General features: G+C 38.3%; 1 protein-coding gene across 5 annotated transcripts in view; it reads left to right on the forward strand.

Moving 5' to 3' along the window:
• The window catches only part of kcnt1b (potassium sodium-activated channel subfamily T member 1b), a 91,459-nt gene that overhangs the window by 27,321 nt on the left and 47,063 nt on the right, over positions 1 to 17,075 (forward strand). For 2 of the 5 annotated variants that reach the window (XM_084728392.1, XM_084728394.1), the window contains exon 2: positions 11,327 to 11,365. The exons of the other annotated variants lie outside the window; for them this stretch is intronic. In XM_084728392.1, coding sequence (XP_084584518.1) covers positions 11,327 to 11,365 — 39 coding nt within the window. The remainder of the gene's footprint in view (positions 1 to 11,326; positions 11,366 to 17,075) is intronic. 5 annotated transcript variants of the gene reach the window in all.

Below are 17,075 nucleotides of genomic sequence, written 5' to 3' on the forward strand. Positions count from 1 at the left end.
TAATTCAGAAGATGCTGCATTCCCATTCCAATTTTATGGTTCCTGATGTTTTTATAGGGTGGCAAACATCTTATCATATCACTGCATTCAAAGCTGAAGTTAAGATTGATGGAAGAAATAAAAATGCAAACCAAGGGGGATCATGCTGACATACTTTGTCATTTTTATATTTATATATATTTTAGCACATGTCTGCACCACTCAGCAGAATGTGCCTGCAGACCTCCACCATCAGGACACTCTCCTACCATTTGTTAGGCAAATTGGTTTGTGGTTTGTGTGAGATGGGCTGAACCTCTAACAACTAAGGGTGACTAAATGTATTTTTTTTTCCTCTCAGTGAGACAAAAAACTCGAGATCTGCAGAAATGCTGCCATTGGCACTCTTTTCTGCAGGTAGTACGAGGCTGGTTTGGCTGAATACAGAAAGATTGTGCTGTTTTGGCAGTGTTTCAGAGACCACTGCACAGCCAATATGCTGGTGGTGCAGTGTGTTCTCACTCTCAGTATTTACTGCACACATTTTTCATGTCAATATTTATTTGAGGGCATTGATATTTTTGGGCATGATCAGAAATCTGGGATTTGTTCACTGAAATATGCACTGTTTCCTGGAGTGCATTTTCTTCCATTTTAATATTTGATAACAAACAATAACAGTGGCAAGGAGAGACATGTAAACACATCTATTCCATGCAGGATAACAATGTTGTCAAAATGATGAAGATCATTATGTGATGCAAAAATGCGGCAAAATAATCTTTCAAATATTAAAGGATTATGACGTAAATCATAACCAGGAGGCTCTACTCTGTGATGTCTCTTGGTATGTCTTTAAGTATTCATGAAATGCTTGCCCTCCATCTTTCACAAGACCCATTGAGAAATCTGCAGTTCAAAACAAATACTGAAGCACTTCTAAATATATATATATATATTCATATATGTGTGTGTGTATGAAGCAATACAATCCTCGAGTAAGCTGAATACACATACCTCTGCAAAATGTGGCAAAATGCCTGTAGCTTGTTGCTGTATTTTGGGTGAAAGACCCGGAAGGATTTCATGGTGTGTTACAGAGCTGTCAGTGTTAATCCCATACTCTGAGAATGAAGATGAATTGACTTGAAAGATGGGTCACAATTGCTGAGGGCTTGAGATGACACTGATTGACATCTTTCTGTTTATAATCGTCTCCTTTAGCAAATACAGTGTGGTAATGTTAATGGCCCAGCTTGAGATCTTGTGCACTCTTGGCAATGAATGCCTTTAACCAATTTGAGCTACATCTATCATTTCCAGCACCTGTAAGTATGCAAAAGTGGCACTACTAAAATGTTGTTCATCCTCCTGAACCTTTTGATGTTTTTCATTAAAATAATCACATGTTCAGGATGACAGTCTTAGCTGAATCTCTACAGTATTTGCAGTCTTGTAAGCATTATGAAAACAAAAAGCAGATTGCTCTGAGCTAAGGATGCAAAAAAAAAATATGACTACGGTCAAGATGATGTACTACTCATTCTTATGATAATGAATGTAGGATTGAGCTCTAGATGACAGAACAATCAGGTTTATGTATTATCAGTTGTCAACTAGTCAGATGTATAGCTGGATGTGTGGACTGTATATGGTGAGGATGATTATAACAAAACACTAAATTCTATTAATAATTATAGCGATGATGAAGACCAGTTTAAATTTGACATTTGCGAAGTGATAAGTTGACCATCACCGCTGTCCAAGATTTGCAAGAAACTAGACAGTGATGATCAAAACGATGCATAGGTATGATACTGACATTATTGAAAGTAAAGGATGAGGATGAAGCAGACAAAGACAGCAGGGACATATAGCCACAGCTGCAGTGATATGATAAATTTGGAAATAATGAACATGGACTGTGATGTGTGTGATGATGACAGTGATTGAGATGATGAAGCTCGTGTTGTTGCTGGTGTACTGTAGGTGGTTGTGGTGATGATGCGTCAGAGTGATCAACATCTTAGTCAGCTGACAAATGGTCTGAGAGCAGACTGGCATCCAGTCACTTTTGAGAAGTTGAACAATATTGACTGTAGCTATATTGCCATGCCAGACTGTTTGTATGAGGATCTAATGCACAATATGTGCAATGGCTGAGGCTGTAAAACCTAATGCACCAGTTGGCTAGTTGCCCTAGGCAACCAGATTTGGACCACTGTCAACCATTGATTAGGGTTAGGTTGCCAATCTTGGCAAGTTCTTATATCTTAAATGGAAAAATAAGATTGTCCTCCCGTCACTTGACTCTGCTTTCAAAAATAAAGTAAAAGGTTTTGTCATATTTCTAAATTCTCAGCAGGTCCGCTGCAGGCTGACAGGATGTTGTCAGGAACCGGTGAGCTTTCTAGGTTGTGAAATGTGATCAGCGTGGGATTTGTGTCCAGCTGGCTTGAAAATGAGAGGATGAGGAGGGAGGAGTAACTGAATCAATAATCTGGCCCATCGTACGACACAGCCAACCTATAAAGAGATCAAGAGAGCACCTGGGAATCCCTTTTAGTGTTTGTGTGTATATAGGATTCCCTATACAGTATTGGCAGCTAAATACTGTAGGCTGTAAAGAGACTAAATGAGTCTTGGAGGATCTTCAAGAACAGAGGGATTGACCATCTTTTAAACACAGGATGTGGTCAAAACAGAAAAGACTCACGCAGATTTATTTTGGCTTCATCTTGCCTCGCCACCACATTGCTTCTCCGCAAAAAATCTGTTGGAAAATGGGCATTTGTTTTGGTCTGTTGGTGTGCAATCAGTCTGAATTTTAGAGTCCAGTGGTAACTGTTAGCCATTATTTCATTAAGGCTACACCAGTATATTATGCAGGATGAGTTGAGTTTTTTTGCTGGATATCAGCTGAAATTGATAAAAAGCAGGCATTTTGATCGACTAATATGCAGCATAGACTTTATACAATATCAGCAACACTTAATCTTCCCCTGTCCAGTCTACAGCACTTCTGCTTTATTTTGTAGTACATTTTCTGTTTTTTACCCCAAAGTCTTGTATGTCATCCACTGTTTGATTGATGCTTTGACAGTTTTCATCATACATTCATTTTTATATTTAGCTGGGTTTGCATTTCCCCTTTAATTGACAATTCAATGGATGAGGGAAATCTGGGACACAGAGTGAAATATGCAGCAAAGGCCCTCCTAAGAATGTGAAGCTAAGCTATAATGAGTACATGATATGTGCTTTAGACAATTAGCCACTAGATCAAGCAGAAGAACGGATTAGTGTAGGTTTTCAGGAGGAATCAGTAAGAGTGTCTGTAATTTCTCTGCATGAAAATGATCATATTTGGAGGACCAATATGTAGCGATTGTGCATGCCACAATGAGTACTGCGTTCTAAATAGCAAGTTGGAGTCCTAGACTGTATATGAAATAGGTTGAAATCATATCTGATATACAATCTATGGTGGAGGCAAGCGATTTCTCCCCACCCCCTCCTCCACAGACTTGGGGAAGCTCCACAGAAGAGCAGGACGTGTACCACCAAGTAAATTGACAAAAACAAGCAAAGATGAGTCCTCCACTTTATATTGACAGACAATTGAGAGTTACAAACGGCTTACAAACTTAAAGTTATGCCCATTATCCCGAAAACAAAAGCCCACTGCTCTGAAAATACACACTCTGGACTTAACATATTGCTCAGTTTAACCGTTACAAACACCTACAGCTTCTACAAGATTGTTAATGATTTCTTATGACCTAGACACTAACTAATTCGGCAAACATTCGGCATTAATTTGAACTCTATTAAACATAAACTGGGCAAACAAAAACAGTTATTCTGGCCTGGAATAGAGATTTCAAACGGGGTCACCGCTGCTGAATTGTTGATGCCTGAGAAGCGACTGTTTCACCTTAACATGTTCTTTTGATCCATGATGACAAACCATGGTCATTTTATGATTTATTATAGTAAATATATTGCAACAATTAAATCCGTTTGTTGTCAGTTCAGAGTATCAGTTACTGATAGCTTAAATCAGTTTTGCATAAAAAGATAAATTGTAACTGTCTATGTTTGAGGTTTATGGCCTGCTGACTAGGGCTGCACGATCTGGTAAAATAGTCATATTGCGATTATTTTGACTGAAATTGCGATTACAATATGAGATATGATTAGTGGGAATGACCGTTTTTGTATTAAAATTTTCATATTTGCTTGTGTCTGTATCAAACAAACATGTTTTATTACATCTGGAGAACAAGATTTGTTGCCCAGAGCATCTTTGCAGGACTGTAATATCTCAGTATAATGCAGTTTTTGCAAACATTTTTCCTTTTTCAAAAAATTGCGATTAGTTGCTGGTACTACGATTTGGAAATTACACTTGGCCATATTGCAATTTCAATAATTTTTCGATTTATTGTGCAGCCCTCCTGCTGACTGTGTAGATAGAAATGGGAACCATAATTTAAGTTCACTGAAACTTCTTTTTTAAAATTTGACAATTTCATATAAATTGCTCTGCTAGTAAACTGAGCCTCCAGACAGATTTTATTTAAAAAAATCCTTAACTCAGTTTATTTGGAAATTCTTCTGTGCACCAAATCCAGCTTGTTCCTGTACTCCCACACAGCTTTATTATTTCACTGTGAACACTTTGATGCAGTTATCCTCTTTAATTGGTGCAGTATATTATGCATCTTATACAATCATTTAGATGCGTGTAAGCATGAACTGTAAATATCCAGTGTAGATCCAAATATTGAGACCACTCCCCCCTTCCAAACACAGTAAGGTACAAGCTGCTGTAGGTTAGAGAACTTCTTACTCTGCAGATAAATTAGAATTTCTTTTGCTGTAAGCAGTAGTCAGTTTGGAAATAGCAGGAAGCTAATGGACGCAAGTAGAGAGATGAATGTAAATGTAACAAAAGAGAAGCTACTATTTCATCTTCTCTTGGCGTTTTTGTTGTCGCTTGCTTAATACAGCATGGTGCTTTATGTGTCATACTTTATCATTAGACGTTTTCTTTACCAATCAGTTTCCCATCTGATCATTCTTTGCATTCTTTTAAAATTATTGCTTGATTAAACTGTAGTTGTAAATTTTTGTGCAGTATTTCACGTTTCTTATTTATTGCACAGACTGCTTAAGTCCTCCTCCCTTTTGTCATATGTTTATTTATAGCGCTCTGCTTTCAAGGAACAATTACGCTTTCATTTTGATTTGAGCACCCGAGGTTTAATGAGTGGTTTTTAATTTGGTCCTTGGGGTAAATTACATGTTGTCCATCATTATTGTTCATTAAAACTGGAGGATGAAATCTCTCAGCAGTTGACTTGAGAGTTGAAACTCGAAAATAATGAGTGCTCTGGTTGCTATGCATGCCCTTAAACAAAATGAACTTTTAAATAGACCTTAGCTATCAGGAGGATGCATCTAAACAAATGCTAGTGGCCTTTAATTAACTCTCTGTAACACTGAGATAATGCGTGCGTGCCTGGCTGTGTGTTGTAAATAACAAGTGTATATGTACTATATGCAGCACTTGTGTGGATGCACAGGCCAAAAATATCGATCACAAGTCACTTGTCTTCTGCTTCTTGCAAGCTTTAATTAGCAGAGGATCAATTAGAAGGCCTGAAGAATGTGAGAATGATGGGTAATTTGAGCAAAGCCCCCAAACTCAAGAGCTCGCACAGCTGGCTGTGGATAACCCGTGCTCATGAAAACATTCTCAACCTGGGCTGTGCAGAGTAGCACCAACACAAACCTTCAAGTCTGAGATGTTTGCAAGGAAAGGGAGGAAAGCACTCTGACCGGATCATATTCTCTGTACAGAACTTGTTTGAATTCTGTTAATGGGTCCATAGTTTCTCTTATGAGTCACTTGTAGACACTAACTCAATCTGTACCCTGCACACACTTAGAGCACCAACAGGGGAACACAATATCATGAGCATCTTTATCTGTGAAACTGTTTATGGATAAATGGATACTGTTCAATACAGACAAGTAGAAAATAAATAATTAAAAATGTCTACCAGACACATTTTAAGGCATATATAAATTACTCCGCTTTAATTGATAATTTGTTTCTGATATGTTTCTTTTCATTTTTCTTGGTCAAATCTAGTCCTAATTCATTAAAAGTCCAGAACTGCTGGGCAACAGGTCTTTACTACTTCACTGTAAAGTAGGGCTGGGATTCGATACTATCATGCTACTTTGCCAATTCAAAATGTATTGCAGTTCTTAAGTATTGTGATTCTACAAGTATAGCGATTTGGTATGATGATTTATTGCAATTTAGGATTACTTTTTTAACACTAGAACTTGGGAAAAAATCATACACTTCTAGAAACTATACACAGTGACTAAAATTTCCAATAACAATGCACATTTTGTCAGTCAGTCTTTCTGAGTTTTATTTCAGCAGTGTCATTGCTATACTGTATATAAAAGTAGTAAATGCAGTACTTTTTGAGGTAAACTTTAGCTGTTCCTGCTCATTAAGCCATTGCCATTAGAAAATAATAAATTAAAGAAGATGTTAGGCTAAAATTAACTGAAACCATGAAAACTGCACGCAGCACAACAAGCTTTTAAACTGATGTTCTTCATATATAAAATTAAACTTTGAAACTGTGAAGCTTGAGTTTGAGTTTTGATCTTTTGAGGTTGCAGTATATTTGCACAAATCAGAGGAAATATATGCCTGTAAGTTTATTTTATGTTAAGCTTGTGGATAAAATTGATCTGAAGGTAACTGCCACAGTTATAATGCTAATTTCTGTTTAATCGGAATTCCCGTTATGAATCACTTCAGCTAATGGAGCAAGGGCTACTTCCACTTCCACAGCAAATGAATGTGAAGCATCCCTCTAATGTGAAACTCAAACATTAAACTGCAGCAACAAGAAGAAAATCATGTTATGAGAGGAAATGAACTTAAAATTCTTGATTTGTGCACAAATGCAGGCACTAAGAGACGCAAGTTTTTGCAGCCTGTTCAAGGAATTACATACCTGACAAATAATTGACATAATACTACAATTATAATATAAAAAGTCCAGTACAACTACTAAACAAATCTAACATTTCTAACATTACCCATAATGATCTAATACACCCTATCTAATGCCGACAGCGAGTAATAATACATCATGAAAAAGTCATCATGATTCATATTTTTCCATCTTTACATTTTTCAGAGGTTGCTCATACTCAGTGTAACATCTGGTTAGGTCTTGTAGCTGGTAAAGTAGCACAAGAGGTATGGAGGGACTGTTGCTATGGTTACCTGCAGTTTAATATACCTGCAGACAGATTTAGAACAGAGGTTTAGCTGTCGACCAGAAGTACTTGTGAGGTGTTCTATTATAAGGTTTTAATGGGCACTTGCCAGACAGTCAGAAACTTGAGTTTGAGTTTTCTGTAGAAGAGAGTTTGTAGGTGTTGATGATGTTTTGTCCAGCAGCTGCATGTATAGATAAGAACTTTAACATGGCCAGAATAATAAAGCTGCAGGGTGGAATCTTTGTTATTTTATTGTATTTTCATTCTTGTCCTTTTTAAAACTGCTGAGTTCCTTCTTAACCAGGTGTCAAGTTGCTGTGCTAGAACCAACTAGTCATATTTTTGGAGAGGAGAACTTGAGCTGCCTCTGTGGCATGCGAGGAACTGCAAGGCAACTATAGTGTACGAGGGAATGTTGCCAATCCTCCTGATGCATGCAAACAGATTGAAAACTACAAATCCCATTTGTCCTTGAAATTGCTGCAGAGATGGGGAACGTGCAGTAGGTCCTCCCACTTTATATCTGTCAGTCCTTGAGGCAGCTCTCAGTGAATGTAATTGAAAGGATACTTTGAAAGTGCTGGTCATTTTACACTTGTTGTCACAGGAGCTCGACTCATGCTTGTGATTCCACATCTGCTGCAAGGAGGTGAGATTCAGTTGGCTTCTTCATTTCATTGTGTGGGTTTTAATACTTTTGTAAGATGTGAAGGGCAACATGATGCTAACTGCATGAACATTAGGACTTCTTAATTTTCTTTTGGTTTATGATAAAGTAAAAAAGAAAGAGCAGATGCAGTGTGTCGAATGCATCAGTTGTAAACTAATGGAGGCATAGAGAGCCTGTGTTTATCATACCTTTTATAGAGCTAAAGCTCTTAGCAGCCAGATAGCATCTTTATTACTCATTAAGGCACTGTCAGATAGCTGCCAAACGGACAGTGAGATCACAGCAGAGGAGTTGGTCTTGTTGTTATGTACAGTATCCCTGATAAACAGACTGACAATAATTTCCTAATTGCTTTATTTTACCTCTGAACTGACTTTTGAAGGGGCATTTGGCACATAGTGAATGTCACTGGTAGTCTTTTGCATGTCCTTCAATACAGTTCAACTTTGCTGTTAGTGGTTGAGCAATATGAGTCTTTCATTGGCTGATGACAGATATATAACGCTGATATCAAATCAAAGAACAGTCATATAATTTCATTATTTCATGCACATTACAGTCTAATATAAATGATTATCCTAGCAAGTAATGCGTTGTTTTAGATAGAAAAATACATGGGGTTATTATGTAGGTTTCAGAATGTGTCTTTAAGGGAGAGCAGGGTACAGTGCCATTGCAGTGGAAATGTAGGTGAACATTTACTGAAGAATACAAGTATTATAGAACAGGACTTGAAGCTAACTTTTTAACCATCTTCCCAAAACTAGAAGCACTAACATCACACTACAGCAGCCACACTGACAGGGCTGCCTGCAGATGTGTCTGCAGACATTGTTTGTTTATCGGCCTCGTGTGTGTTTGGGCATCAGCCATTGCTGATTATCTTAAAGGGCCAAATAATTAATCAGCTGACCAATTTATTGGGGTATCACTGTTTGCTCTTATCAGAAAATCTCCAAAATGTCAGGCAATCCATCTTTTTTGTATCTTTTATCTCCCTTTTATGTGCAATACAGGTCTTAATTAAAGTGAAATGAATTTAATATTACCTAAAACCTCATACAAATGATGTTCAGTTCATTCAAGGTCGCTTACAGACAAGAACCTGAATAACAAAACATCAGGTAACGATTGTTTTCATAACCCTGAGCTTTTTGGAATCGTCTTCACGTGATTAACATCACTAGAAAGGTACAGCTGAATTAACATTGTGGAAATTCCTCTTTTGTCAAAAAGCCATTTGACTGTTGTCAAATCCCACAGCTGATGATTTCAGGGCAAAAGATTATTGATTGATTACTGAAATTGTGAAGGTCCTCTCTTTGGCTTTGCTGTTTCCTGGGTTTAATGGATATTCCATTAGTCCATTTAGGTATGACAAAGTGTTACTCAAAACTTTTCAGCAAAGCCTGAACTGACAATTAATGACCTGTTTACAACACAGATGCTTTTAGCTTTTCTGTACACTGTTGATCAGCAGTCAGGCTGTGATCACTCACAAACTTCAAAGGGATGCCAACCTAAATATTATTTTTGTCCAACTACTTTTGCTGAAATTGATATTTTTAGTTGTGCTTTGCCCTAGAAATTGAATGCATCTTAGTCATCAGACTCAGTATACTCACAGGTTAATAAATTACAAGAACAGAACAAAAACCTTGATAGATCTAATACTCAACTAATTAATAATTCACTTTACACTGGTTTCAAGCATCAGAAGACATTTCAAAATGAATGCATTAATGTCTCTCAATTGTATTGCACAGCTCAAAACAATACAACATGATTCCTTTTTATCAATCAGAGTAACTGAACTGTATGCCAATAATAATATGAATTGGACAACATGGGCAAAGGCACAAACGTAACTGCTAATGTTTATGATGGCTTCATTTCATTTTTGTGTACGAATACTGGGCATCTTGAGCTGGAACATCCTTCAGGGAGGGAAGCTATAATTAATGCAATTAATCACACCAAGTTAAACTGTCCAATTCCAAGCTTTGGAACAATATGGATCAAAACTAATCAGCTATACAGAAGTGTAAGTTCATTTGTAGTTTTGCTTGTATATTGTCCTGCTCAGGATTGTAAAAATCGTTAACCTTTACTGTATCAGGACTGACTGTCAAGAACAACAGAACAAAAACCGTTGGTACAAAAGCTCCACTGTCTATTCCTCTTGTGTATCTTAGTCAGTACATTTCTGTAAGGAGATAAGGGTACTATTGTTTTCTGCTACATTTACTAGAGCTTTTTCACAGCAGGCTTTGGACTTTGGTCATAACAGAAAAGGCACAATTGTAACTAATAATATTAATGATGGCTGCATTTCATGTACCAATACCAGGCCTCTTGATCTGGAGCACCTAAAGGGAAGGCAGCCATAATTAATGTTATTACACCCACGTGTTATCAGGTACGCCAAGTTAAATTGTTCGCTGTGATAAAAGTCTATTGCCTGAATCACCAGGGCTCCTTTGGCCACTGATTCAACTGTCTGCATTGCGCTTTGTTTGTCTGGTCTTGCAAGGTTGATTTCATTTGCAATTTTGAATCTTTGAAATTAATGTGTGCCTTGTCACAGAACAAATTACTTTGTGGTTCAGCCTCAGTAATTGGTTTTCAGAGGGAGTCACAGCCATACACTGCACAAGTCAATTTGTTCTGCATCAAATCAAACTGTGTCTTTAACCTTTGACCCCCAGAGCCAAACAGAATTGTCATTAAAATCAATATCTGGGTTTGTCTCCCTGTCTGTCAGTCCACTCGGTGTTACACACTTCTTTTCTCCATGGTCATCTCAATATGGCAGCCTATGAGATTGACCAAAAGGGTGTGTCCACTGGTCCCCTGTGGTTTGCATTGATCTGTTCTTTAATTAGCTGAAAAGTTATTTTGATTAACTTAATGTGTTTTCCTTGCACGTGCCCTATGAATTAATTGCACAGAAATATGTCAAAGTCTTGACAATAGGCCTTTAATGTGCAGTAAGAAGTAGCTGCTTAAACATGGGATCTGATGCAACTTTTGGAGACATTGATTTAATCAACATACCAAGTATTTGCATGTTTTGGGTATACTGATATTCCAAAAGGAATATCAACAACCAAACATAATATCAGATCCCATCTTGGACTTTCTTGCTGCACAAACTTTGTTCAGATCCTTCCTCAAGGTTAGAAAATGGTTGCATTCTGTCTCAAGATGCAAGTGAATGCAAAAAAAATGCATTTGGCATCCTGAGTGGCATCCTTTTCTTGCTCTTTCCCTTTTCCTTCCCTTCCCTGCTTCCTCAACCCCGCTCTCTCCTAACCTTTGCCTATCTGTGTCCATGTGTGCTGCGTCCAGGTATCAAGAGGAGTACAGTATGGACTCAACCAATGCCCAGTAAGTTTCCTGGCAGCATCATGCTTGCATGGCATGGATTGTGTCTGCAATGGTAACTGTAAACAGGACTGATTGGAAACTTTTTGCGAGCACCAAAGCACATATGTAGCACGGTTCACCTTGAAGGTTATATTGCCATGAGACGTATCTGTAAAGTGGTTAATGATTGTTGTGGTAATGGTGCAGAATGCTGGGAATAATTCATTTGTGGCTACCTTTTCAACAATTTTTGTGGAAAAGACTCAAACATTTAGCTCAACACAGATTTGTCGCATTCGATCACACCACAGGAAATGGTGAAAAGGCAGCTTCTGTGTTTTTATCTACTTATTCCAGGTGTATTATCTTTCACTTGACTGATTGTGCACACCAATCTTTCAGCCTTGAAGCATTAATCATGTGAGCAGAGATGAGGAGTCTCTAATATCTGTGGGTTTTACTGATGAAATTGGTGTTGAAAACACTAACATGTCAGTTGTTTGTGCTGTACGTACTGTGCACTGTGCATGCTGCTGAGTCACTGATCATATTAAAGTTTCTAATGGAGTTTTGGCTGGTGTGATATTTTTATCAGGTTTTTACCACATTCACTTTGGGAAATTGAGTCTTCCGCAATACCCAAGCTGTCGCGGTGTGGTGATAAAAGGGGTGAAGTATGGAGGCCACGCCTGCGATTCACAGTGAAATTGTATTTTTGTTGTTTGGAATTTGTGGAAATATTTCTTCAAACTTCATATTTTAGTTGTTACCCTTTTGCCTGATATGTTTTGCCCAGCTACATGTTTAATGTGCATTTCATCTTCTTGTTGTTCCACCGGAGTGAATAGGTCTGTTTCTCAGTTTGTAAAAGAAAACAACAGGCACCAGAAAAACATCATTAATCAGTATTTCAGGACTTCATTAAGTTTGCAAGTGCACTGGATTTAGCCATCAGATATAAAAAGTAAAGTATCTACTCCTTTCTTAAAGGAAATTTTGAAGTGTTTATTTTGTGCATTAATCCAACATAAGAAGAACAAACATTTACAACTATGGTGTTTCCCTCAAGGTGACTGTTTTGGGAGGTGGGGGTTTGCGGTTGGCCGGTTTGTTTGCTAGCATGCTAACTGTTAACATCACAGCAAGTGGTGCAATATGCAAAATACACATCTTTGGAAAATTAACTCTTGGCTTTGTTGGTGAATGTTTTTTCATACCTTTATCTTCCTGACATGTCAGCAGGGTCTGTGGTATTATGATGATATGTGTGTAAAACAGCTCAACATGACTCTACTCCACTGTAGATAGTGTCCCTGGCGGAGCAGAGCTGATCGTAACAACCACACTATTCCTGCAGTTGGCAAACAACACACACAGGAGCTTTGCTCTGGTCTTGAGAATCTGCAGCCATTATTCACTGACAAACTCAAACCTACACTGTACATTTACTGACAGACCGACAACTTCACTGCTCACCTTTTCCTCTGCTCAGTGCACATTCATGTCATTTTCAGCTGCTCACTCTCTCACACTCACTCAGATGTTACACACTCATTACACTATGCCGCTCTGACGAATCAGTGGTCTGCCGTTTTTTTTTTTTTTGTTTTTTTTTTTTTGCACACCTTTGTCATTTGGACTAAACCCAAATGCTCCCAAACAGGGGCAACAGCATTTTTCTTTTTCACTAGTTCACTAGTTTTTCACTTGTCCACCAACAAAGAGACTGACCTCTAGTGGCGGGTGCTGCACACTACAATACATCACCTCCATACCACTTCTCCAAATCAGTTTAATAGAAAAAGGAGCTTGGCTGCTCTGGGGTTAACATCTGACCATCTTTGGTCTTAGATAGTTTACATTAAAGAATTACTTTTGTTGGGAAACTTTTATTACACTTATGAACATTAACAGGACTAGCTTCAGCTGTCTCTCCTCTACTCCATTGTGTGTGTGTTTGGTGAGACAGAGCAGAAGAGAAGAAGGAGAAGGGAGAGAAAAATGTGGTAAAAGCTCTCAGAGTGAGCTGAAATGAAACAAGTGCACACAAATCGGGTAAATAACAAAATACCTTTGTTTCTTTCAGGGGGTGGTGTTAAGTTGGTAGGGGAAACACTGGACTAAGACACCTGTCAATCAAGCAAAAATGCCCCAAAATATACCTCTGCAGTGTATCCTTAATGAAACATGAATCCTCAGAACTGCTACCAGAAAGCAAAATTAACTATAAATGTCCCCACTCCTTCTAAAATGATATTCAGTCAATATATGCAGGTAGTTTTTCATGTCATTAGCAGACCTGCTGCAGAAGTTCCACCCTGCAGCTGTGGTGCGTTGCAGCTTGAGTGTGATGTTTGTTGGGACTGTGCTGCTGTTAGAAAATGGATTGTGATCCTTGGGGATGTGCTAAGTGGAAAGCTATAAACATGTATTGACATGCAAGTCTTCCTTTCACTGCTGGTATCCTCCTTTGTGGTGATTCTATGAGGCTGATGGAGCATATTGCATTTTGTGTTATGCACAATGCAAATCCTGCCCAATCACACACTTGCAAAACAGCTCCCCCGCCATTTCACTACATTCAAACTCGAGGCTCTGCATCATGACACATTGTTGGAGGGAATAAGCTATTTTAAACATTGTAAAGCATATTCCACTATAGGTGTTTGAACTTGTTTTCCTGTCATTTGCCTTTTCTGTTTTGTTTGTCTGACAAGATGTTGAGGTGTTTCCTGTGGTTGCAAAAAATGGTTTTGCTGTCATATCACAGGAAATGGTTTCAGCTCATCAAAGAGCTTCGTTATTGCACGTTCAGCAAACCACGAGAATCAGTTTCAGCGCTCTAAGAGCTGAAGTTGCGTTCACAGTTGATACTTGAACTACTTCAGCATGTTCCTCTCAGTATGGAGGATCTGAATAGTGAGACGTCCCTGAGTAGCGGCACTAGGTATGTAACAGGTTTTATAAGAAAACAGTGCCTTGAGTACATTGAACACACTATATAATAGTGATAGTATGTAAAGGTGAATTTTTTTTTCTGAAACACTGAAAGAAGTGTTTGTCAACTTGATTTATATCACTGGCTTCCAGCTGTAGTCTTCAAATGTAATACTGTCATTATTAAGCTGTCTTTGTAGTGTGTGCACAGAGGCTGGTGTGATAAGAGTACTTCTCCCCTTTTTCTGAAAGTGGTACTGTATGAAAAGAGACATTTTCTTGACAGTTGATAGAAAAGAAAAGTCAATTCGGCAGTTGAAGAACATAACACATTCATATTTTTGCAATGTTTCTCTTTGTTGATGTTTATTTACAGAGGTTTCCATTTATAAATTTGTATTTTTTTTTATAAAGAATCATATGACAAAATATCTGCTTTATTTTTCTGTACTATCTCTCTTACTTGTCTTTTTTATTGAAATTATGCAGCTTTGCTTTACTTTTCTTTTGTTGAAAGTTTTGGGATAAAAAGCTGCTAAAAGCTGATTCTGCCGAAGTCAAAATATGCCTGCGATATTACAGGTATACACAGCACAGCTTCACTTCCAGGGGAGAATCACCGCCGTCATTATCTACTCTACAAAACAGAAGAGCATGCTGCAGGGGAGGGAGCGGGTAGTGAATTTCAAAGGCATCTTTCAACATCAGTGTTATTTCACTGAGTTCCTATTAAGTTCTGCCTAAATGTCCTTGCTCATCTAGAGATTCAGGAGATCAGGCTCATGTCCTGGAGTGTTTTAGCTTTCAGTTGTCACTGCTGCATGTTTTGTCATTTTGTTACACAGGGACATGACTTTTTAAAGTTTCTTTCCTGGGTATAATTTCTGTTTTTTACTCAGTGTAATGTCCCATTTCTCAGACAGAGTAAGTGTAACATCATCTGCTATTCTCTGAGCTTTACTATTTATAGTTTAATGTGTGTTGGGATCTTTTTGTTTTTTTGATAGAAGTTTTGGAGACAAGCTAATGCCAGGCAAGCAGATTTTTTACAAGGCCCCAAAGATGCCGTTGTCCAATCTGACAGCCTTGTTCAGGCACTGAGGTGTCAGTACTTTTTACAGTCTTGAGCCTTAACCTCCAGGGGATTATACACGATTGGGATCTGTAAAACAGCTTCTTATAGAAATTCAGATTCTTTCACAGAATAACTTTTAAACCTGCCCAGTAGTCCTGTGTAGAGTTGGTCCGGTTTACTTCTGTTTTCATAACAGTTTACCAGCATCCTCCTGAGGTTTTGAGGGGTTGGGGATGTCGTGGTTTTGTCTCTGGTGTTTTGAGGAACGAACTCTCTGGGCTGGGTGTGTTGTGGTATCGCTTCTTTGTTTCTTTCATGTGAATTTGCCTCTCTCAGGGGGACTACCTGGCGTGTCATCCAACTGTGCAGCAATTTAGCTTGAGTGCTCTTGAAATCTCCACTTCAGTCAACAGAAGATTAATTTGCTGTCAACAATAAAGTGAGCAGCACTCTTGTTATAACTGCACATTATTGTGTCAGAACTCCTTGACAGACCTTGAACGACATGTGACAACTGCTTTGAATCAGAGTCTCTGAGATGCTGATTCGAGGCTAATCTATGATAAATTATGCTGCAGTGCACTTACAGTATGCTAGCTCTTATAAAGTGTTTTAGAACAAAATGCTTTAGGGTTGTCTACGTCCTTGAACAAATCATGTGCACATTCAGGGTAGCTAGGACCCTCTCCATAACTCCCACGCACATATACAGCAGCTCATGGAGTGTATGGATGCCTCAGAGGACCAGAAATGACTTTCACCTCTTTCATTTACATCTTGTTGTTCCACAGGCCACCCAGCCCCATTGAAGTGATTATCCTCCTCCCAGCTGATTAGAAGAGAAACTGTCAAACAAATACCGAATGCAAGAACCTCGAGAGGGAAATGTAACAAAGTACTTTCACAGTTCCCCATGTCTGGCCCGAAGCCCATTCAACTATTTTTGAACTGTAATGAGGCTACTGGACAAGTACCTGCACCATGGGAAGTTTTAGATGCTGCTCAGTGGAACAGATAGAGAGTAACAAAGATCACAGCTTCTGAATATTCATGCTGAAGCATAATATTTTTAGAATCCCTGCAGCTTTTATATCAGGCACATGTCTGAGGGTGGTGCATGGGAAATGTTCTATTTTCATCTGTTTGCTTTATCAGAAGGGGAGCAGAGCAAACCTGGGATCTGAAAATGAAACAATTCAGGGTTCATGGCAAAGACTGTTGTCATACTATTTGTAAGACAAGATGCAATATAATTGGTCTGTGTACTGCTTCTGTGCCTTAAAACTTTGATCTAAACCACAAATGCACGTGTAGTTGAACTCAAATCTCCTGTTTGGTCTGAGATAACTGGGTTTAGATTTCCACATTTGTTGCTAGGCCAACATTTGTGGTAATTAAGTTATGTTGGGCTGTGTACTTTATGTCAATTTTGGTGTTGCCAAATGTACACCATAGGCCTGTACTTCCTTCCACAAAACCGGATATTATGTAATTATTCAGGAAATGATGGTTAGATAAGCTCATAAATATCAGCTATAATTGTATCTGATTTGACAGACTATGTTGGAGGCAAAATGCATATTTGAAAATACACTTTTGTTGCAATCGTGATGTTATTGAGAATTGGTTAGGTCAAAGCTATGGAATATTAAATAACCATCTTTGCTCACTACATCTTACCCTTTCTTATCCTCAGGAATGCACAAACTACAAGTTAGA

Source organism: Lutjanus erythropterus, chromosome 10 (genome assembly GCF_056507025.1).
Source record: "Lutjanus erythropterus isolate fLutEry1 chromosome 10, fLutEry1.hap2, whole genome shotgun sequence".
NCBI lineage: Eukaryota > Metazoa > Chordata > Actinopteri > Lutjaniformes > Lutjanidae > Lutjanus > Lutjanus erythropterus.